The sequence below is a fragment of the Medicago truncatula genome, chromosome 4 (genome assembly GCF_003473485.1).
Source record: "Medicago truncatula cultivar Jemalong A17 chromosome 4, MtrunA17r5.0-ANR, whole genome shotgun sequence".
Classification (NCBI taxonomy): Eukaryota; Viridiplantae; Streptophyta; class Magnoliopsida; order Fabales; family Fabaceae; genus Medicago; species Medicago truncatula.
Genome location: NC_053045.1, coordinates 27,215,284 through 27,237,854, shown reverse-complemented (window position 1 = coordinate 27,237,854; position 22,571 = coordinate 27,215,284). Strand labels below are relative to the sequence as shown.

Here is a 22,571-nt window from a genome sequence, read left to right as displayed (position 1 = left end):
ATTTCATCTCTTCTCTAAACTATTTTTTGTTACCATGACGAAAAAGAAAGATAAAATACTAGATATGTCAAATAAGTAAAAAGGAACATAATAATATTTTGTTTTTTAAAAAAAAAAACTTGTTAAAAGAACTGACAAATTTATTGAAAAAAAAGAAAAAAAGAAAAGAGAATAGACAAATTTAGTGAAAGCACAGTTTAGCTATACCCTTTAATTATTATTACTATTCATTTATTAGGAAACGGTGCCGTATTTAAAGAACCCCTTGAAGTGAAGGGTTTAGAAACGAAGAACAATTCATCTTTTCCTCAGCCACACTTCTTTTGCTTCCTTACGAACCCTCACTCTCAACACAATCTGGTAATTTCTCTTTTTCTCTAATGTTGCGATCAAATTTCGAATCAATGCATCACAACTTTCTCAAATTTACACAAATGTTTAATTATAGTTTTTATTTCACAATAAACATCGAATTTCACTTTCGTTAAACTCGTTACCATTTCATTTCATTTCTACTTTATAATCAATTAATTTAGACCCTGAAACTTGATGAGATCTAGTTTGTAAAATATGTGTGAATTTTTGGTGGCTGGATTCCTTGTTAAGTATTTAAGAGTTAAAGGGGTATGCACTGTCAGTGTAAAACTGGTTTATGCTGCCGGACTGTGTATGTTCTTTAAGAGCAACAAAATTTACTGTTTATTATTATATCATTTATTTATTTATTTACAGAAGAGAAGAAAGTAAAAAACTGACAGCAATGGCAACACGAGTGGCAGCAAGATTTGCATCTAGAAGGCTATTTAGCAGTGGCTCTGGGAAAGTTCTTGGTGAGGAGGAAAAAGCTGTGGAAAATGCTTACTTCAAGGTAACTTCAAAGCATGCTTTAGTTTATTCTTGCTTCGTGCTGTTTTGTTTTATATTTTTCGTAATTGCTATCGGTTGAAAGTTTTGGTGTAACAGAGTGCCTTCAGAGCCTTTTTTGTGCTCGTATTGTAATTGATTTGTTTCCTTCATATTTTCTTGCATGTGGTGTGATACTAATAGTGTGGGTATCTTTGTAGTCCTGACACCTCTGATCAAAGGCATGTGCGACACTGACACATGCGATTACATTCAATTAATTAATTAATTTTCTCGAATTATTATGTGTTGTGTCTGGTATCTGTGTCTATGTCAATGCTTCACAAGTGTGTTATACTTGAGGTGTTTTATTTGTAATTGGGGACATAAATACCATTGCATGTTCCGGATTCTCTGTCATTCTAATGGTTAAAAAAGTGCATATGGACTATGAACTGAGCTGTATGTATGTTCTCTGGTATGATGAATTTTTAATGCAGTCAGAGTGTAATTTTCCAAAATGGATACCATTGCTTGTGCAAATATTGCAAATAACAATATTTTTTAAAATGGAAATGTGATGGACAGTTATTTTAGCATAGACCACTCTGCATCCTCTGTGCATGTTCAGGAGAAATTAAAATCATACTTCCTTTTTTATGCAGTTAACTTTTTGATTTGTTTCAAATGATTTTGTTTTGGCTATGGCTAACACACTGGAATAGTGTAAATAGTGCTGCTGCCTACATTGCAGTCTGCCCATAGTTTCCTAATTGCAGCCTTCAGGTTTGAAGGGTGGATTTAGTCCCACATTACTTATAGATATGGCCTGTGTAGTGTTTATAATAAAGAATGGGCAACCCTCACCTTACAAGCCCGTTTTTAGGGCTGTGTTAGACCCAACCAGCCAAAGTCCTTAGGTTCTTCTAATTTCTAACAAAAGGAAACAATTATTTGTTTACTTTCATGTTTGTTAGTTCACGACCTGCTTAGAAAGTAGATTGCGGCTCAACAGATTAACGTTTTGTAGGGCTGTGTTAGGCCCAACCACAAATTCTAAGAAATAGCTTTAGCCAAAGTCCTTGGGTTCTTCTAATTTCTAACAAAAGGAAACAATTATTTGTTTACTTTCATGTCTGTTAGTTTGTTAGTTCACGGCCTGCCTAGAAAGTAGATTGCTGCTCAACAATTAACGTACATGCTTGTATAAATATGAAGGTTAAAAGTATTGATCTATATCCTTTGCTAATTAACTCAATCGTTGTAGAGAAATATTTTAGCTTAATTTTGTAGAGTTTGTCTACATCATTTAAGGTCTGTGCTTGCTGGTTCCATTTGTGGTGCTTACTTATTTTCTATATTGCAGAAAGCTGAGCAAGAGAAGTTGGAGAAGCTTGCTCGCAAGGTATGCCCTCAAATTTCATCTCTTATTCTTTTAATCTTTTTCAATTGCACTGCGGTATATGATGAACTTGAAAGTACTTAACCTTTGGGTTGTCATTTATTAACCCAATATTATCCTACACTTAGTTTTCTGATGGAGAAATTTTTATCAGTTTTTGTGGGTGGAAAAATGATGAATCGGAAGCATTATCTGTTTTGTTTGTTCTTATGTTTTTAATCCTAGATAGCGGCGCGTAGCGCCAAACCCCAAAAATGCTATAGCGGTATAGAGGATTGTGGGATGACTGTTTTTTTGAAGACTAAAAAACAACGTACAGAGTAAGCATAAATTCCAACAAGATACATAAATACTCAAAAGTGGAAAAATAGATAAAATTAAAGGGACAGACATAACAATTATAATCAAATTTGTCATTTCCCATCAAATAAGTACTAAATGTAATCAAAATTATATAGTATTCAGAATGACAAAATCAAGTCCTAAAAGCAAACAAAATGACAAATCATTAAAATCAAGTTCTAAAAGTAATCAAAATCATGCTTCCGCATCTGCGGCTGCCTCATCTTCAATTCTAAGTTCCACCACATACATCAATATTATCTTGTTCATCACTTGGATTCAAACTTCTGTTCTTCCATCTCCAACTCCTCATCTCCATTTGGCACAGCTGTAGTGACTCTAGATTGCTATAGCGAATAGCAGGATGACCACAATTTGCAGCCGTGACAACTGCCACTTCTGAAGGTGGCTCACAGGGAGATGGCGCCGCGCCAAACCCTACCACTGCCCTCCTATTCCACTCTAGCGCGCTATAGCGGTGCTATTGACTACATTGTTGTGTTCACATGATATAGGAATTACTCATTTACCCATTTGAATCCCAAAAATAAAATATTAAAGGCAGACACTTTATGGCTAACTAGCGCAAACTTGTAACTTGAACTATAATGTAGAAAAAGATAAGTAGTTTATTAGGAAAATTGAAATTGTGCATATAGTAAATTCACATTAATTGTGATCTCTTAGTGTTAGGAATGAAATTTGTACCCAGTTAACGGATGCCCTCAGCTGCAGTCTGATGATATAACAAGCAGATTTACAAGATAAAGAGTGATAATATGAATGTTTGCTGACTATGAAGCCCACATACTTATACTTAATATGATACAAGATAGATATGAGATGAAGATATGAAGTAACATAGAGCCATGGGTACATTGTTACAAAAAAAAATGATGATTGACATCGATATATCTGATTAAGACATACCTTATCCATAAATGATGATTATAATTTACAAAAAAAAGAAAACTTGTGATCATGCTGAACACGTATTTTTCCCCTGTACATATTAAACTATATTATTTCCCTATAAAGATATCATGCAAATTATGTATTTGCCCGAACCACTAACAAAATGAGCATGTATTCGAATTCTTCTCACAATATGATGAAGAACTTGGTCATACAAGAAGCTTGAAGACATGCTTTGTATACTAAATTTATCAAATCGTATTCCAAACATATGGGTCAATGATTTCCTTAAAAAAACTAGAGGATACTCTTTTGATATAAATCTTGGTGTATGATATGTATATGTAATCGGATATGGGTCTAACATAACCACTCTCCTTTGACTGTTGGAACTTGCAGTTTCACTTCCCTTTTCTTCGTCACCTTTGGGGGTTATATACCTTTTAAGGTTATAATAAAATGAAAGTCGTTTGCATTTTAATTATACTTACAACTCTAACTTCAGGACCAAATAAATTAGCAATTTTATTTCATTATATTCTGCCACTTCTATTTCTACTAAATGAAAGACTTCTAGGTTTTTTCTATTGAGAGTTACTTGTACGAGACTCCGTTTCTCTAACTTATGTCAATAAACTGTTTGAGTTCTGATTTATATCCCGACACTTTCTTTTTGTCACATAACTTTATCATCTATCTTTCTCTCTCTCTCTCTCTCTCTCTCTCTCTCATTTTTCCACCACACCACTTATCACATTTCACGCTCTCACTCTCATTTCTCTTCTCTTTCTGTCTCTTGCAACTATCACACTTTTATTTTCCACTGTTATTTCTTGTAGTATGCATTGTCTGTTGATGTCATGCCTTGAACTTAATGTTAAGCATTTATGTTCTAATGTAGGGTCCTCAACCAGAAGCAACACCAGCTGCAGGTTCAGGTGGTTCAGTAACCGATGCCAAACCAAGTGCCTCTGGACATTCTGATACATCAGGTCCCAAAGTTTCAAGTGACAAATACCGGAATTATGGAGTCGTAGCTGGCACCATAACAATTTTTGCGGCCTTAGGGTGGTACCTTAAAGGCACTGCAAAGAAGCCAGAAGTGCAGGAGGATTGAAGATTTCAGTTGTGGTGCTTGTTTTTTAATTTCGTTTTGGGTTGCAGCAGCTGCACAAAAATAAATAACTACACACCACTCTGCTTTATTCCATCATACTGTTAGCATGGATTATTACTTTTTTGTTTACAATGTTTTACATGTGACCCGTATATTCATAATGTCACTTAACATGACGAGCCTCAAAATTATGTTACTTGATTGATCAAAATCATTTGGTATTAATTGGCAATGGTTATATATGATGAGAGAATTTGAGATTGGTATATGTTGCTTGAGCTGGCATTGAGTAAGAACCGTGAAGGGTACTCAATGTGATTTAATTTTGGCTATGCTGGTTGTGTTGCTTAAACAAGTTGAAGGAAAATTCATGTTTTTTGATATGGGTGGTTGCTGTAAAATAATGCAACTGAAGTGGTTGTATAAAAGTTTCCAGAAGGTATTAAACACAGTGGTTCGATACATGTTCCCATTTCTCCTGGGTTGTCTTCTTTCATTTATTCCGAAATGTGTGTGATGGTAATAAGCATTTGAACTTAAATATATAGGGTTTTCAAATCGTCTATTTAATATGGTCATTGAATCTGACTTTTTTGTTTACAGTGAGGGTTTTAGTTGGAATTGGTATACATATATGGGTGAGAGTGCTAAATTAAAGATTATATTCACTTATGCAACAAGTTCATCTGCAAATCTTAATTTCTGTTACAATAATTTTTCACATTTCGTTCCTCAAGAAAACACTGGTATGTCACCTAAATCATTTCAAAGAGTAGAGCTTCAACTGATGCGGGTGACAGTGACATCATCTTCATTGGTTTCATCTCAATCAATTTAATCTCCTCCTTCTGATCAAATTGATGAAGATATTTCACTTTTTCATCTTTTGGGGAGGCTAAATGTCACCTTGATTCATTTGCTTGATGATCATCACAGGTAGGAGGAGATTAAATTGAGGGTTAAACAATGAGGGTAAAGAAATTAAAACTCAAATGGTTCATAAGTTTCACTAAATAATAAATTATTCAGGATAATTTGATTTAGATTTTTTAGTAGAATAATTTTGAACTATCAGACCGGTCTATAGGAACCTATATGAGATAAAGGGTTAAAAAAATCATATGGTTAATGAACATGTAAATGTAAATGTATCATATAGGCAAAAGCAATCTTAAAGGATCAGTTTTCATGTGGTCCAACTCAAGAGGATTGTGAGACCTGATTTATAAAAATATTGTTCAAGTATAGAAAGATAGAACAATGTCTCGTAAGCTTAGCTCAGTTGACATGGATATTACATAATATACTGGACATCCCACTTGTTAAGAGATGAATTTTTAACCATTAAAAAAAAGATAGAGCAATAATTTTTCAAATCTTTTTTCACCAAAATATAGTTTTTACAAAAGTTGAAATCGGAGATTGATGATCCATTTGTTATAGATTAAGTTTTTGAGATTTTATAAAATACTCAATCAATTTTGCATTTGTTTACCGTGATAAAATCATTTTTTTATAAATATTTAATTCGTTTGAATACAAATATATAAGATATTTTTTGTTGCAAAATTTGTTCAATCAGTTTATTTTCTCTCTATTATAAACAACTTATCAAGTGATTTATTTAAATTTTTAAAAACTAAAATCCTGTATCCTGACGTGATCAGTAAATCAATTTTTTTTGTTAAAATTATAATATCATCGTGAAAAATGTGAAATATCCTTTGCTTAATTTCATCCAATAATAACGAACGCGTAGAAATTTGAAAGAAAAAAACGAGAAAAAGAAAATATTGCACCAGCCGGGAATCGAACCCGGGTCTGTACCGTGGCAGGGTACTATTCTACCACTAGACCACTGGTGCTTGTTGATGCTGTGTTCATGCATTATATTTTTAATACTGGTTCATTCATGAACCTTTCCTTTCTTCTTCTTCTTCTATAATTCATTTTACACCACCATCGGAATTTTATTTTCTTCCTCTATATTGCTTTATGCACCAACATCACAATCTTCTTCTTGTTCTTCTTCCTCTGTATTACTTTATAAATCATAATCTTCTTCTTTCTCTGAATTACTTTCTCCACTCCCATCAAAATCTTCTTTATCTCCAAAGAAATTTTGTTCCTCTACATCATGCTGAATAAAATGCAAGGTGAGTCTTCCATCTTCTCTATGAGCATGAAGAAAATCTTGTATTGGTATTTGTTTAAGAATAAACCTTCCATTCTCCCTATAAGATTTGAACCTAACACAAGGCTTTCCACTTCTCCCTATGCATGAAATTGGTGGAGGGTACTCATTCAACCTTTTTGTTCTTCCACTCTTCCATAACCACTTTCCTTCTAAACCCAGATTCTTTTCGTCGCAACCTTCATCTTCTTCGTCTTCGAATTCTTCAACTTCATCTGAAGAACTTTCAAAACCAAGACTCTCTTTGCAAATATTCAATCTCTTTAAACTCAAAGATAACTTCATTTTGTTAGATAATGGATTCTCACTCCCAAACCCAAGAGATTTATTATTGGGAATATGGTTTGCATGGTTTATTAATTCTGGAAATGATGAAGATGAAGATGATTTTGGTGATGGTAACGGTGATGATTTAGGAGAAACAGTTTCATTGAAATAAAGTTCTCCAAAAAGCTCGGTGAAAGAAGAAGAATGTTGTATGGGTTTGATTTGGTTCTTCCATGATTCAAGAGATTGATCAAGAAGTATAGTTGGGTTTTCTGGATACAATGGAGGATTTTCAAATATTTTTTGAAGGCTGCATGTTGACATGATCGATGGCTAATATGTTGGATTTGATGATCGATATTCCTAGGTTTTGATCTAGGGTTGATGTTGTTAGAGAGAAAGAAAAACAAAACATATATATTAGGATTCGATGATTGATATTCCTAGGTTTTGATCTAGGGTTGATGTTTTTCTCATAGGTTAGAGAGAAAGAAAAACAAAACATATATACGAAAGAGGATTAGAAAAGATAAACAACAATATGAGTGTTTTGGTGGTTGAAATGGGAGAAAAGTGGGGAAAGGTACACGAAAATAGCATGAGTTGGAGGAATATGCCATTATGTAGGAGGCTGTTATTTTTTGGCACCTATCCGATCATATACGACGATGAATAGGCGGTTTGATAAGCCATTTATTGGGTGGCCGTAGCTCAAAAACAAACTAGTGAGGTGGATGAATATATATAACATAACTGTGATATATCTTCTAGAATGAAAAGTTTTTAAAAAAAAAATTGTAATAGCACTTGGGTGACGTAAAGTTGGGTGACATTGGTCAATCACAAGTTGTGATTGACCAATGTCATCAATGTCACTTAACTCTATCTCACCCAAATGCTATCCAAAATCTATTTTTTGAGAAGCCACTCTTAACAATTTCTCATTTAATTTTTTTTTTAGATTCTGATTTTTTAAAAAGCCATAACAAGCGTATGCATAAAAGTGATTTTTTCTTCTTAAAAAAGCTATAACAAACGGCTCTAAATTCTTTCTCATTTATTTTACTCCATTTATGTGAGTGTGCCCAAACATATTTCATTTATATTTGTGTTCAAGTAAGACTAGCTTTATATCTTTACACATTGTCTAGATATATACTAGGACCAGGATTCTCTCTCCATTTCTTTTAGGGTCCGTTTGGTTCGAGAGTTTTGGAGGGAGGGGAGAAAATATTTTTAATTTGACGTGTTTGATTATCTCTTTCAAATTTTATTGCATTGCCAAAATTATACTTAAATTAATTTAAAATCTCAATATTATCATTCTTTTTTTTTTTGGTAAAAAATCTCAATATTATCATTCTAACAACATTTATTATTATTATTATTATTATTATTATTATTATTATTATTATCATTGTAACAATTTTATTATTATTAGGTTATATTATATTGTAGCAACTTTTATTATTATTATTATTATTAGGTTATATTATCCTTGTAACAACTTTTATTATTAGATTAACCATCACTCTTATTTTTTATCCGTAAAAACCACTCTTCCAACCCTATTGCTACTTTGTTGCTACCAAGCCAGGAAGGAAATCCACTAGTGTATTCTGTATTCTATAGCTCTCAACAAACTTCTTGTTTACACTAAAGACCTAGGACCCATCCGTCTAGATTTCAACCTAGGAACTCCTAGATCTGAGATCCCATCTCACTATCCTACGGTCAACCACAGCCCTTGTGATTATCAGACTAAAAACACAAACAAATGGTGAAGTTACCTTCAAACAAACAACTACGACCTTGCTTACAAGATTCGATGTAGCACAACGAGTTTACAACTCAACAAACAGTCCTTAGCATGTATCAAGATGATACAAGAAAGGCTCACAATAAAACAGAACTAAACTTGCATCAACACGATACAAGAATAGAACACACAAAGACACAAAACCCTACAAACTAAACTTTTTAGAATGACGTCTTGAATGATCAATTAGGTCTTGATGTCTTCCTTTCATACTGAAGCAATACGAGCCAATTAACCTTGTTGGGCTTCAGAACAAATGCAAATCGTCCAGCTGATCTACAAACCAGAATCAGAGACAAATATGTAAAGTCCTAAAATGTAGGAGGATCTTTAGGAACATCCAAAACAACTTCAAATATTTTCTAAAATATGATCACATCTTTAGGAATATTACACAACTGATTCTGAAAAGATATGTGCGTTGTTTGGTCAAGAAGATAAGGAAATATGGTTTCCTTAAATAATAAAGAGCGCGTGTACAAATAGGCATGAACTCATGCGCACACTGAACCGTGCCAGGATGTCAGAACATCGTATCCAACATCTTACAGAGATGCCTAAAACATGTTGGAACATTGTATCCAACAACACAAGTAAGGATATTTGTTTTAGCAATAATGTAGCCAATACAAATACCCAACAATATTATCATAATAGGTATCCTATTGTATTTGAAGGGTGCATTAATACAAATAGGAACATCTTATCAGATGATTCTTATGCCACAAGTGGCTACACATTGAACATCACCAGAGGAGCTATTTCTTGAAAAACTAAGAAACAATCCATATTGACTCATTCCACTATGGAATCTGAGATGAAAACACTAAAGAAAACTAATGAAAAAGAAAGTTGTTAAAGATGTTTGCTAAATGAGACCCCCTTGTGGTAAAATAAATTGTTGCGAGCTATGTTAATCCATTGTAATAATAATGTGACTATTGCAAAATTGAGAATCATTGCTACAATGGTAAAAGATTTTTCCTTCTATTATAATTTATTAAATGGTATTTCTGATATATCAGCTCAAAGGGTAGATCTTGATTTTATAACATCAATGGGCAGAGTTTCAATCTAACATGAAACAGTTGTAATATTGTAAATTAGTGTCACTATTATTAATGAAATTTCGACTTTCCTAATTTTTACTTTTACTTAAAAAAAAAACAATTGTAATATTTATTTTTTCTAACAAATTCCTTGTTAGCATCTTCCTTATAATAAATAAAAATGTTTTTTTTCTCTACATTTATTTATTTATCAAGAAAATGTTATTAAATAAAGTTGTTTTCTTTACAATAAATTGAGTGTATTAATTTCACACCATTCATTATATCATCAAAAATAATAAATTTGGATTTGATCACATAATAATTGTCACATTTGCAAAAAAACAAATATGTCAAAAAGAGTGTCATTTTCAATTTTCAATATAGTTTTAATTGATCTTTTTTTCGTCAAAGAGGTGCTAGTTTATTGATACATTTCTACATATTCTCTCTATCATGTAATAACTATCACATTTGTAAAAAATAATAATTAATATTCTTAACAAGTGTGTTACTTTCAATTATCTATTAGTGGTATTGTTTGATGGGAGACTTTACCCTCATAGACCGTTTTGGACTTCCTAATTTTAGTTTTTTTAGGTAACCGATCTTTTTTTTTTGTTTTTTGCTGCCTTCATTTAAGGCTTTGGTGTAGCCCATACATGCATCTCTCTCTCTCTCTCATCTTTCCCTTTTTAATAATATTTTATGAGAAGATGCATATGACTGGCATTTCTTAGGGGTGCAAACCTATTCGGGATACCTAGTTTTCTCTTGAGGTGTTTCTTTACTCTTGATTCATCAAAAGAAAAAAATTGCCACTTTCAAGAAAAAATTGAGGTGTTTCTTTACTCTTGAGGGATGCCTAATTGAACTTTGTCCTTATAAGAAAAAATTGCCACTCTTGATTCATCAAAAGGAGGCGTGTAACTCTTGTGGTCCGTTTGGTGCACATGATAGAGAGACATGATATGATAAAATTATCCTATCCTGATCCAATCTATTGTTTGGTGCACCAACATGATATGATAAATTAAACCTATTTCTAATCCTATCCTACTCATCCTTTATTATTTTTGTCCTTAGTTTTTGGTGGATTAGCAACAAGATAGGAATAAACAAACGGAACACGCATATCTTCTCTTTCAAAATCAAAATCCAAGATGTTTCCTCTTCTCCATATTCTCTACAACTCCAACCATCTCCCTCTTCCTCTCTCCCATCGTGCCTTCCTTTTTCCTCTCTCTCTTTACACATGCTAAATCTGAACCAAATTTTTGTGCTCCTAACTTTTTCCAGAACAAAACCCTTTGTTTGTATTCCCAATTTATTCCTTCAAACTTTTTGTTCCTTCTTCCTCCCTGTAATTGAAACTAGGTTGTTTCGGTTATTTGATTTTTTGGTTTGATTTGTCTGTTTTCTTGGTTTGATTTGTTTCCACTTGTACACGGCGGTTAACATTTGGGTCTGTAATCAATTGTAATGAACACTTTATGCAAACAATTAGTGAAATAGGATGGAATTCACGATTCACGGATTCTATTTCATCAGAAGGCAATTCATTGTTTCTATTGAGAAACTTGTTTTACTCATTTGGGTTTGTGAAAAAAAAACTATGCAATTCATTGTATTTTTTGGTAGAGATGCTGCAATTCATTGTTTCAGCACTTATTATTGTTTTTTATGGATTTTTTTTAAGAAAATAATATTTGTTTTTCAAAGAAAATTGTTATTAAATATAATTTTTATGTTATCATATCCTTGTCAGGTGTGTATCAAACACATGAAATGATAAAGCAATGCTATCAAACTTCTTATCATGCGTGAACCAAACGTATGCTATGATAAGTGTCTATCCTATCACTTTCATATGCTATTCCTATCCAGTTTTTTATCCTATCATACGCACCAAACGGACCGTTGTAAGATAGAAGAACTTTATTAAATTTTACACTTTGTGCAATTGTGAGAATTGCTCTTTTGGTTCTGGATTGGACCAAATTTTGATCTTATCAAGAAACCACGTTTCTTGTGGCGATCCTCTACCTTTGGCTTATCATTCCTTCTTGGATTAGAAGAGAGTGTGGCGCTCCATTTTCTAATCTTTCCACAAATTTCTTGTTTCATTTTGTTGTTTAACAAATTCTACCCAAAATCATTTTGTGTCCAAAATTAGTCCTTTTCCATATAATCATTTCCATTGAGTCGCAAGAGTCATAAAATTCAAAATAACAAAGTCAAATATGTGTGATTTCAAGATTATGGTTAAACCCTCATTTAGACGCTCATCATTACCCTCATTTCCATTGGGCCTAGTAACTCTTACTACTTAATTAAAAAGTTACTACTCACTTAACTCATTAAAACATCTCATTAATTACCATCTCAGAATAATTACCTCAAGTTACTACTAATCTTAGTAAACATAACTGTTCACATTAAAACACTAAAATACTCTTCAACTCTAAGATTAATAAAATGCCCTCACTCATCGAGTGACTAAAATACCTTTAGTCCTAAACATCCACTAATTCCAAATCAAACACACAAACAAGAAATTAAACACATATAATAAATAAATAAAATAATCCTAACGAAAAATGTGCTATTTTTTATGAAAAGCAATACACATATCAGATTGGTTTTTGCATATGCCATTAAATTTATCCTGCCCTTTTTTGAGGGGTTTAAAAAATATTTATGAAAAAAAACCCCTCCAGAGTTTCACACCCATGCTATGTTGGTTACTTCAAAGCATTTTAACCACCAAGCACTTGCTATTTTTATGCTATCATTTGGCTTCCACTACATGATATTCAATATTAAACTCCCTTTTCAAAAAACCAATTAATTTATTTTCCTTTCTTTCCAAACGGTTTCGAACCCTTTTTTCTCCTTTCTCCTTCGCAATCTAAACCCAAAAGTCTACGGTTTTCATCCATTTCTTCCCCTTTTTCCTTCAACATATGTTTTGAAAAATGAAAATGTGGGTGATCTTATAGGCTTCTATGGTTGAATCACTTGATATGTTTCTCATACTAACTTTATACAGTAACTTTTTTCCTTTGATGTATATTTTGAACTATTTAATTAGCTCATTGTTTAAATTTTGCTCATTGCTTAGATTTTGTATGACGAGTTCCAACTTTGGTGTGTTTTGCTCATTGTAGTCTTTATTGAAATGTTATACATAATACAATTAAACATGTTGACAACTAATAATATAGTCAACCTGATGCTTATATATGAAAATCGAAACAAACCCGTGCATCGCGAGGGTCGGGGTCTAGTTAATGCTTAAGTTCATACAACCTCTGGTCACTATTACACGCCAAAAAAACTATTTTTATGGTTCATTTAATAACTAATATATATATATATATATATATATATATATATATATATATATATATATATATATACCAAAACATTAGTTATTGAATGAACCTTAAAAGTGGTTTTTTATAGATCAGATAGATCAATTATTGAAGGAACCTTATAAATATTTTTTGTTTATAATAATGATGGACGGAGTGCTTTCTTAGTAAATGTATGAACCACATTAAAAATACTTGAATCAAAACATTTAAGCCATTAGGGGAAAGAACGAGGAGGAAGAAAAATCAACAAGGCGAAATGGGATAAAGTGTGTATGACAGGAGTAATTGTCTCGCCAAATCCATCATTGGCAAGGGCTTGGCATAAATCTATTCCGTCAAATAGCACGCTTACATGGCATTAATGAGCCTGCCACATCATTCTGAGGGGAGGGGGACCAAAAAATTTGTTGACTTTTTAAATAAGGGAATCAAAAAACATGTTTTATAAAAGAAAATTGTTGTTCCCACTTCAATATTAGCTAAGAAACACCAGTATTTTACGAAAATAACTCCATTCACAGTTAACTGCCGTGGAGAGTAACCGACGATAGTTAACTACCGATGTGGTTATTTTCCATTGGCGGTTAACAGCTGCGGAGCTTCAAACCTCAAATTTTCCATCATAATGGGCAAGAGTGCACCATTCCGGTCCCCCAAATTAAGCATAGCATAATGAAATAATCATTATGTATTATTAGTATACCATAATTGATTTCCCTCTTCACGTTAATTTGCATAAGCGATGACATAATCAAATTAAGACTGAACTAATCTGAATTTATTTTCTACAGCATAAACCTCAGAATAATGCAACTCATACACATACACAACACCTTCAATACTCTGAATTTATTTCTTTACAATGCTAGTGTTGATCATACTTCCATTTCTTAAAATCAGACAGGTCAAACAAATGAAAAAGACAATAAAACTGAACCACTTCAAAATCTTGTCCTTGCAACTTGCAAGTTGCAAATTAAAGACAAGTCAAACAAACATATAATGCCAGAAAAGAATCAATTTACATTCCAGCACAATGATGTTTTTTTTTTTTTTCATTTCCAGGCTTCTTATCCACTCTGATCTTGAATCGATGCAACTCAAATTGCTTCATTGCTTAGCATTTCATTTTCTGTTGCAACATCTTGCTGGAAGGAGTTACAATGACTATGTTCCTCATTCTCATCAAATGGCTCTATATAAAATTCAGGTGATGATTCTACATCAGAATCATTCCTTTCCTTCAGTGTCATTGATACAAGTGTCTTCAAAAAGTTCATCACTTGAACTGCATACATGAATGCAGTCAAAGGGTCTGCCATCTGCAATCAGCTTTACTCATCAGATAGATAAGTTGGAATCTTTACTAGTTAAACACATTGTCACAAACACGGCCATTTTCAAATGAAATATTGCAGAAAATATGTAGGACCCACATGTTGAACACTGACACATTAGTTTACATTTAATTACTTCTATTTTCTCAAAATTGTTAGTAGTGTCGACGTGTCAGTGTCTTTGCTAGTGCTTTATATACTTCCTAAAAGAAATAGATTTCAATTTGTTTTCCAAATGTAATATAATAAATTAGTAAGGTCAAAATATAATAAGAGTACAAGACTAGTATAGTATATCAATGTGTGTGTATTCCTCCTTCTTGCAATTCCTAAAGAATAAAAAACATATAGAAACTAACCCGAGTCATGTTTGGTGCAAAAACCATGGCAATGTTGCGTGCATTCATCTTATTCAGATGCTCCTCTTGTACAACATCAGCCATCAGATTGATAGTCCAGTTCAAAAGTGAAGCTTCGGTATGAGGTAACTGACTCATCAGTTCGGCGCAATCTTCTTCTGTCTGACAAGTCATTACCTGCTCTGGAGATAAAGAATCCAGAACACCTCTTGGTAACTCCCTAAACCAAGCCTTCAAGAATACACGAACACCAAATTAAATTATCAAAACTTACATCAAGTACATAATATTAAAACTAATATTACACATTAGATGTGATAAAATAGATACGCAATTAAGCGCAATAGAAAAGTGCATAGACAAAAACGTATAAAATGATAATGCAATAGCACAAGTAGTATTTCACAGCATGATGTTACCATGTAACATATCGTCTTCATTGTAATACCTTAATCAATCCTGCCAAACAATGTACATCAATGTCTTCTGGGACCACTCCTTTATTTAATTGATCCCTAAGATATTCCTCTTGTCTATTGTCTGCATTAATTCTGAAAATTCCCTCTGCCTGCATATTGTTTAAGTCAATTGTAAAATATTTAACCAAGCAGGAACATATAAATAGTCATTTGTAAAATGAATTTTTGACCAATTGCATATAGAGTGGTGAATTTTGGTGCAGTTTTCTGTTGTTGGCTATGTAGATGACACTTCAGATTAAAGGCGTGTCTTACGTTTGACACAACACCGATACATGTAGACATTCAATCACTTTCATTTTCTTAAACTATTACTGATGTCTACAATCTACATGTCCATGTCAGTGTTGTGTTGTGTCGGTGTCTATATCTACATATGTTGTTGCTTCTGACAAATAGAAGAGAAGTTAGTAAAGATTGTAGACAATGAACCTGTAATCCTCCTTGAGCATACAAGTGTTCTTGGATTAGTAGTAAAATCGTTGGTACAATGTTCCCTCTTCTGTCATATGATAGTTTCATGGATTCCGTTGAAACTCCAAAAACAGTTGCACTACATATGTGAAAAATCAAAACAAAAGAATTTACCAAAATTCACACATTCCATTAAATTATTAACAACAAAATATTGTACAAAGCTCTCAGAGCTTTGGAATTTCAAAGCAAAACCTAATTGTGCATTATAACATTTGCAAGTAATATACATAACAGTGTCAATTGTCCAAACTCTAAAAAGAAAAAATCATCATGCAATCCAATAAATGTATCCATAGATAATACCACACACACACACACACACAGTCAAATCATTAAGTACCAATGTGAATCTCAATGAACAAAATAAAATTACTAAAACAGTAATCAACTATAGAAGAAAATTTACAAGATTTAACCATAGAAAGCTTTTTTTTTTTGTCTTAACAATAGTTGTTCCAATAAAAGTTCAAACTCAGTTACTCCAATCAATTCGACTTTCAGTGAAACTCATTAACCATTTGAGCTTAACAGCTTGATTCAAAAATAATTACTACCAATGACTTATGACACAAGATACGAATGATTGAAAATTTAAAATTTAAAATTTGCTCTATAGTGGAGGATGTGGCCGGTGTCCGACACCGACACGACATCAACGCGTGTCAGTGGCGTGTCTGGTGTCAGTACTTCATAAAATTTGGCAACAAGTAAAAGACAAGAACATGATAAGAACAATGTAGCAACAAACCTACCTAGCACTGGGAGGTGTAGTGGGGACTTGAGGTACAAGCTCAAGAGGCAAACCCAAGAAACCATTAAACCTATCAAAGGTGACATGTGCAAGATGGCGCACATTAGTAGGGTGACCAATTTCCATGGCAGAAGCATCACTGGCGCAAGAAACTAGGGATTTCCTGAAAAGGGTCACAAGAATGGCCAAAAAGGATAACTCTTGCTCTGTCTTTGCCCTCTCTGTTACAGTGATCTCCTCTGCCTCGCAGTCGGTGACAGTAGAAAAACTCTTGTTTACTGCTACTGATAAAGAAGAAAAGGAAGAAGATGAAGAAGAGGGTGGTGATGATTGTTGTTGTTGTTCTTGGTCGGTAGTGTGAATGTGAATGGGATCAGAAGAGTGTAGAACTTCAGCCATGGATGAAGAAGAAGAAGAAGAAGAAGAAGAAGAAGAAGAAGGGGTTTTCTTGTTCTTGGAATAAGAAAATAAGAAAAAAGAATGTGATGATTTTGTTGAGGAAATGGTCAATTTTTATTATTGTTTTTGCGGGGAAAGTGGAGTTGGAGGGAAATGGTCAATATTGTGATTTTTTTAGCAAAGCATGTCTTTTTGTTATAACTACTCGAATCGAATTTCATATTCTTTTTTAAAACAAAAAGCAAACAACACGCATGAATTATAGATTTAAATGCAATTTTGATCATTCTATTTTTAATTATTCATTATATGTATAGAATAATTTTGGTCAATTTGATGATTCGACAATAAATTATACAAATATCATTCCTCATCCATCCAATTTTAATGACAAATATCATTCCTCGTCCATCCAATTTGATTATATTTGCATTTAATTGTAGAAATGTCATTCCTCGTCCATCCAATTTGATGATTCGACAATAAATTATTCACTATATGTATTATTTTAATGAGAAATGATATTTGTACAATTATTTTGTGACAACAATCTCTCTTAAACTCAGATTATATTATTAATTTCTCTTTATATTATTTTGATTTTCGTGTTGATACCTAATTTTCTTTGTAAATTTATGTTTGTCTCAAAAGTTGTCACACAATTGGTTGTTCAAATAACACATCTCTATTTTAATCGATCTTCTTTTGATTATACATGCTTGATCAGAACCTAATTTAACACCTTGTTTTTTAAGACTCTAAGCAATTAGGTTGTTCGTTTTATATCACATCATCTAATATATTCTAACGTCATAAAATTGGATGTCAAAATCACATAGATTGGTCAAAATTTCTCAAGTGAGAATCAAAATTGCACAATTACAAGTGACAAACCAAAATTGCAGTTTTGACATAATAGAGAGGAACCAAAACTGCCTTTAGGCCTAAACTTAAATACTAATTTTTTTACAAAGTCTCTTAAACCATCTCTTTTATTTTATAAATTTCAGTCCAAGATGGGATTGTTAAATATTCATTTTCCATCTTGAGGATGAATATTAGGAGTTATATAGATATTAGTTTTGCTTTTTGTTTCAGTTAGTTTGAAGAGTTCGTTTTCTGATTGGTGTTGGTTGTTTCAAATAGCTTAACTTTTAGGATGACTTTTTATTAAAGGGAAGTACATTAACCAAGTTAAATATGAATGAATGGCCTTGTGAATAAAAATCTCAATTTATGATGTACTTTCAGTACCAAGGAAGAAGGTTAATTATGATGTACTTTCCCAAGATTGTGTATTCCAATTAAATAACGGAATACACACACACTTTATGTGGATTGTGAGTTATAAGAATAATTCATATCCAAACAAGGGAGGAGAAATCATTATTAAGGAAAACAGGAAGAACTTGTGAGCTTCACTTGTTATATAATGTTTGGACTGCCAAAAATTGAACAGACTAGTTATCCCAAAGTTGGGATCTACAAGAGTTCAGAACTGACAGAAATGATATAAGTATAACCTATGCTCAATAGGAATTTCACCACTTGAGTTGTTGATAGGCAAGTCCAAGGAAGGACCATCATAAAGCTTATTTATGTGTGCATCTCGTTTCAACAAAACTTGAGCATTTAGTCTTCCTCTCAAGCAAGGCAGCCGATATGAATAATCAAATGGTGGGCCTAGGAATTTTGAAAGTTAATGTTGAAACTATCACTCGTTTGAAAGTTTTACACAGTGGAGATAGGAAGTAAGCCCCACAACACAGTGGCGAAGAACAAATAGAATTTACTACAAAAGCCGGCTAACGGAGGTATTCCTACGTATGAGAACATAGTAATACAGACCGTTATAGCCGAAATAGGATTCAGTCTGCCTCTCTTCGGGAAGGAGGTCAAGCTGGGCTTCTTTAACCTTTAGGGAGTTCTTCTGCTGATGAAGTTAGGGAGCTTTGCCAGTCTCTCTATTGCCCTGACCTTCGAAAGAGGATCCTCTTTATATGAATTGTAATGCTTCTATTTCATACTCAGATTTTAGTCTGTTTGCTCAGCCCATCCTCCTACTACTCGAGGTGAGGTCATGTATCACATGAGGAGAACCATTCTGATAGTTTTTACAGATGAAGTTTCGAGCATCGAACAATAGTGATCGATGGCAAAACAACTAATGGAGGTTAAGGACTTCCCTGACATAAGGGAGAAATTGTCAAAGAAAAATGGTTAGATTACTCCATTATTCAGTAAACAAACACTACCTTCAGCACATCACATCATCTGCAGAGGTCTCTAATATTCTAACATGAAACATTTATAACAAATAATCCCATGATTACTCATAATTACTTTTCAATCTTCTGCTTCTACTCATAAATCATAGTGATGATCATACATGCGAACATATTTTCAAATAAAAAAATATATCAGATAAGATCAATCTCCAATCAAGTATCTTAACTCAACCTCAATGCTTGTAAAGTCGCTACCAAAACTTCCCTTACAGCTCTATACTACGGGCCGTTGTAACACCATTCACCCCAAAAGCATTTCAAACAGTAAAACATAGTGAAAACATAGTCAAATTTGGTTCATTTACAAACTTTTGAAATAAAGAAGTCATGTAATCAATTACAAAAATAAATAACAATCAACGAGTTAGAATCTAGACTTAAAATGTCACATAATCTCATAGTCGATCCTAAAATATCTCAAGAAGTCAATCAATCAATCACAGTGACATAACATACAAATAACAAAATATAATGCTAACGCAATATGTTGTTCACTTCTCAGCTTCTGCTTCAGTTTCATCTTCACCTTCACCTTCACCTGCCAACTCATCATCTACTTGCATAATCGATGTGCAAGCACCCACATGAGAAACAAATGAAGGTGAGTTATTATACTCAAAGATAAAATGAGTTAAATATGAAAATTCGAATGCACAATCTTCAACACAACAAATATGGATCAACATAACATTTAACTACACATGACAATGCAACCGTGCAACACTAATCATCTAAGTCAAAAATGTGATCACGCAAAATCTAGGTTAATACGAGTAGAGAAGTCATCTATTATCCCATGAATTAAAGAGTTTCGTCAAGTCATCGACACGTGGCTCATTATCGAGCCGAAACACCTCAAAGGTACGCCACATTTACATAAAATCATCCTACAAATACATATATAACCCACTTGGGTTGGCATGGTTGGAGTATGCTCATTCTCAAGGTATCAAATTCGATTCTATTTGGGTGATTACATCAACATAATGATATTTCTTTGTTGATAAAGACAATAATATTTCATCATCATCAACTTGACATTATTATTCTTTTTCAATTTATGCGAAATAATCAAACAAATTATGGAATAGAGAAGTAAGGCCATTAGCTCATAACTATTAATTACTTGTATAATCACAATTCTTGTATTCTCAGCTACTACTAAAATTATTGTTTACTCAACCTACAATTCAAACTTGAGAAGCACAAAACAATAAAAACAGGACAACTTTCAATTACTTTTTGTTTGATTCTCAATTCTTGCTGAAAATAAAACAAAATCAAAACGTGACGTTAGGTGCAATTCCAATTTCCCAAACCTAACAAACCACACCAACTTTTTCTAAGCTTAATTAGTAAAATAATGAAATGTGCACGCAATCTATTCACCGACCTGAGCCAAAGAGTTCAAGTTGTGCAGTATTCTCCTGATCAATAACATCAAGAAAAACAGGATCAACAGTAATATGACTATTAACTCTCACTTTAAACTTATGGTCCCACCACAAAACTCTAGCGGTGCCAGCAATATCAACAGCTGCATCAAGAACCATCTCCCTTTTCGCCACGTCAGACATTACTCGGCTCGCGTGTTTCGCGAGCCGAAGAGCTTTAAGCCGGGCAGGAAGTCTCAGTAACTGACATGACCTCGGTGGCTGAGACCCGGCTTGGACCGGAGCTGAACCGAGGAGAGAACCTTCGTAGAAAATTGACATGGTTGTTGATGAGTAGTTAATTGGAGCTATGTTTGGATTGGTGACATGGACGGTTAAAAGAACTTCTGCGTCTACGACGGGGAGGCTTGGTTTTAAGGAAGTGAAGTTGATGGAGATGAGATGAAATGTTGGGTCTTTTGGTTTTGCTGAGAGAATTGATGTTGCTGCTACTGCTGATGCTGCTCCTATTATTGCTGATGTCCAGCTCCATTGTGACTTCTTTTTATCTTCCATGAAAAGATTAATTTTGAGTATGAGATTGTGATGGATGTGGATATGAATTTTGTGTGTGATAGTGTTGTTGTTATATGGTTATTATTGTGGTCATTGCACCGACTATGACTATGAGAGGCAAAAGGAATAGTTGTATTGGAAAAAGGAGGAAGAAAAGAATGGACGGAGAAAGGATGAAATTAAGGATAATGCGTTTGAGGTGTTTTTCAAGAATAACACGTGCAGTTCGTGGTCAATGTTCAGTTCATATAATGGAAAATTTTGGACTTTCTTCCTTCTTTTAATTCCATATGAAAAGATTAATTTTTCATACTCGCTCCGTCCCTCAATAGATGACCTAGTTGACTTCGACACATGTACCAATGCATATATTTTATCTTTAATATCTTCAATTCTCTACCAAAAAAAATTATGAAAATTTAATATTTTAAAAATATTCATCGAGACGAATCCAACAACATCTTACATGATATTATTTATCTTTGTGAATTAGTAGAAAAATATGGTCAAAGTACGTCAAGTCAATAATATATATTGTCAAACAGGTCATTTATTTAGGGACGGAGGGAGTAAACTGTTAAGTAGAGCTTATCTCAGTTTTAGGGATATTGCATCCACTAGACTACTTAGCTTGATAAAAAAAAAAAAAGTTTTACTTTATTGACAAATAACAATATTAGAGAGTAAATAGTCAATTTTCAATTGTAAGTTTCGTCAATTACTCCCTCGTAATTAACAAAACTTCAATTACCCTCCTGAAATTGCATAACGTTAATTAATTTACCCCTCCGTTAGATTTTTCTGTTAACTGTTTACGGTTATGATCAAATACCCCCTGAAATTTTGCACTTATGTGCAAAATGCCCCCTAAACTTGAAAATTTAGATTTTTTTTCTTACCAAAAATCATACATTTAGTTCTTCAAGTAGTATATTGTACCTATTGTCATAAAAATTATATTCACAAGAAAATGAATGAATGTATGCCAAAGAAAACATGGTTTTGTCATGTGCAACCTTTTCATTCATATTTCATATTTATCAACAAGCCTTGTTTCTTCTTCCTTCTGCAGATATTAACCTATGAATTTTCTTTATGGACACACAATTATCAAAGACTTGTGTACTTGATGACTGCATACTCTAACATAATTATTAACTTGTGTAAAAAAAAGTCTTCTATATATGTATATATTTAAAACACA

General features: G+C 33.0%; 3 protein-coding genes and 1 non-coding gene across 6 annotated transcripts; 1 reads left to right on the top strand and 3 right to left on the bottom strand.

Moving 5' to 3' along the window:
- The first annotated feature begins 201 nt into the window (after positions 1–201).
- LOC25492281 (uncharacterized protein At2g27730, mitochondrial) lies at positions 202–4,887 on the top strand. The gene is made up of 4 exons (XM_013600364.3): positions 202–360; positions 733–868; positions 2,210–2,248; positions 4,404–4,887. The coding sequence occupies exons 2-4, from the start codon at positions 761–763 to the stop codon at positions 4,617–4,619; spliced, it is 363 nt and encodes a 120-aa protein (XP_013455818.1). The 5' UTR covers positions 202–360; positions 733–760; the 3' UTR covers positions 4,620–4,887.
- Positions 4,888–6,413: 1,526 nt separating this feature from the next.
- Positions 6,414–6,484, bottom strand: TRNAG-GCC (transfer RNA glycine (anticodon GCC)). The gene has a single exon. It is a non-coding gene; the product is annotated as a tRNA-Gly (tRNA).
- Positions 6,485–14,359: 7,875 nt separating this feature from the next.
- Positions 14,360–16,974, bottom strand: LOC25492277 (rho GTPase-activating protein 1). The gene is made up of 5 exons (XM_013600361.3): positions 16,733–16,974; positions 15,936–16,056; positions 15,473–15,592; positions 15,025–15,255; positions 14,360–14,650 (listed from the first exon to the last, which is right to left on the bottom strand). Exons 1-5 carry the CDS (start codon positions 16,855–16,857, stop codon positions 14,429–14,431), a joined length of 819 nt encoding a protein of 272 aa, XP_013455815.2. The 5' UTR covers positions 16,858–16,974; the 3' UTR covers positions 14,360–14,428.
- Positions 16,975–18,519: 1,545 nt separating this feature from the next.
- On the bottom strand, positions 18,520–21,607 carry LOC25492276 (uncharacterized). Of its 3 annotated transcripts, XR_005645860.1 has the most exons (3): positions 20,812–21,607; positions 19,136–19,316; positions 18,520–19,105 (listed from the first exon to the last, which is right to left on the bottom strand). XR_005645860.1 is itself a non-coding variant. In XM_024781096.2 (2 exons), exons 1-2 carry the CDS (start codon positions 21,365–21,367, stop codon positions 19,216–19,218), a joined length of 657 nt encoding a protein of 218 aa, XP_024636864.1. In that variant the 5' UTR covers positions 21,368–21,607; the 3' UTR covers positions 18,520–19,215. The 3 variants fall into 3 exon arrangements, 2 of the variants coding, with proteins under 2 accessions (XP_024636864.1, XP_013455814.1); XM_024781096.2 differs by having other exon boundaries at positions 18,520–19,316; XM_013600360.3 differs by lacking the exons at positions 18,520–19,105; positions 19,136–19,316 and adding an exon at positions 19,674–19,971 and having other exon boundaries at positions 20,812–21,605.
- Positions 21,608–22,571: the final 964 nt, after the last annotated feature.

Bases quoted from the DNA above. Each gene is read 5' to 3' on its own strand.
- LOC25492277 (XM_013600361.3), bottom strand. From the start codon at position 16,857: ATGGAAATTGGTCACCCTACTAATGTGCGCCATCTTGCACATGTCACC. The intron at 15,256-15,472 runs GTATTACAATGA...GTATTCTTGAAG, and splicing joins GTTTGGCAGGATTGATTAAG to GCTTGGTTTAGGGAGTTACC. The intron at 14,651-15,024 runs GTTAGTTTCTAT...AGCTGATTGCAG, and splicing joins TTGCACCAAACATGACTCGG to ATGGCAGACCCTTTGACTGC.
- LOC25492281 (XM_013600364.3), top strand. From the start codon at position 761: ATGGCAACACGAGTGGCAGCAAGATTTGCATCTAGAAGGCTATTTAGC. The intron at 869-2,209 runs GTAACTTCAAAG...TCTATATTGCAG, and splicing joins TGGAAAATGCTTACTTCAAG to AAAGCTGAGCAAGAGAAGTT. The intron at 2,249-4,403 runs GTATGCCCTCAA...GTTCTAATGTAG, and splicing joins TGGAGAAGCTTGCTCGCAAG to GGTCCTCAACCAGAAGCAAC.
- LOC25492276 (XM_024781096.2), bottom strand. From the start codon at position 21,367: ATGGAAGATAAAAAGAAGTCACAATGGAGCTGGACATCAGCAATAATA. The intron at 19,317-20,811 runs GTCGGTGAATAG...CCCTTATGTCAG, and splicing joins ACTTGAACTCTTTGGCTCAG to GGAAGTCCTTAACCTCCATT.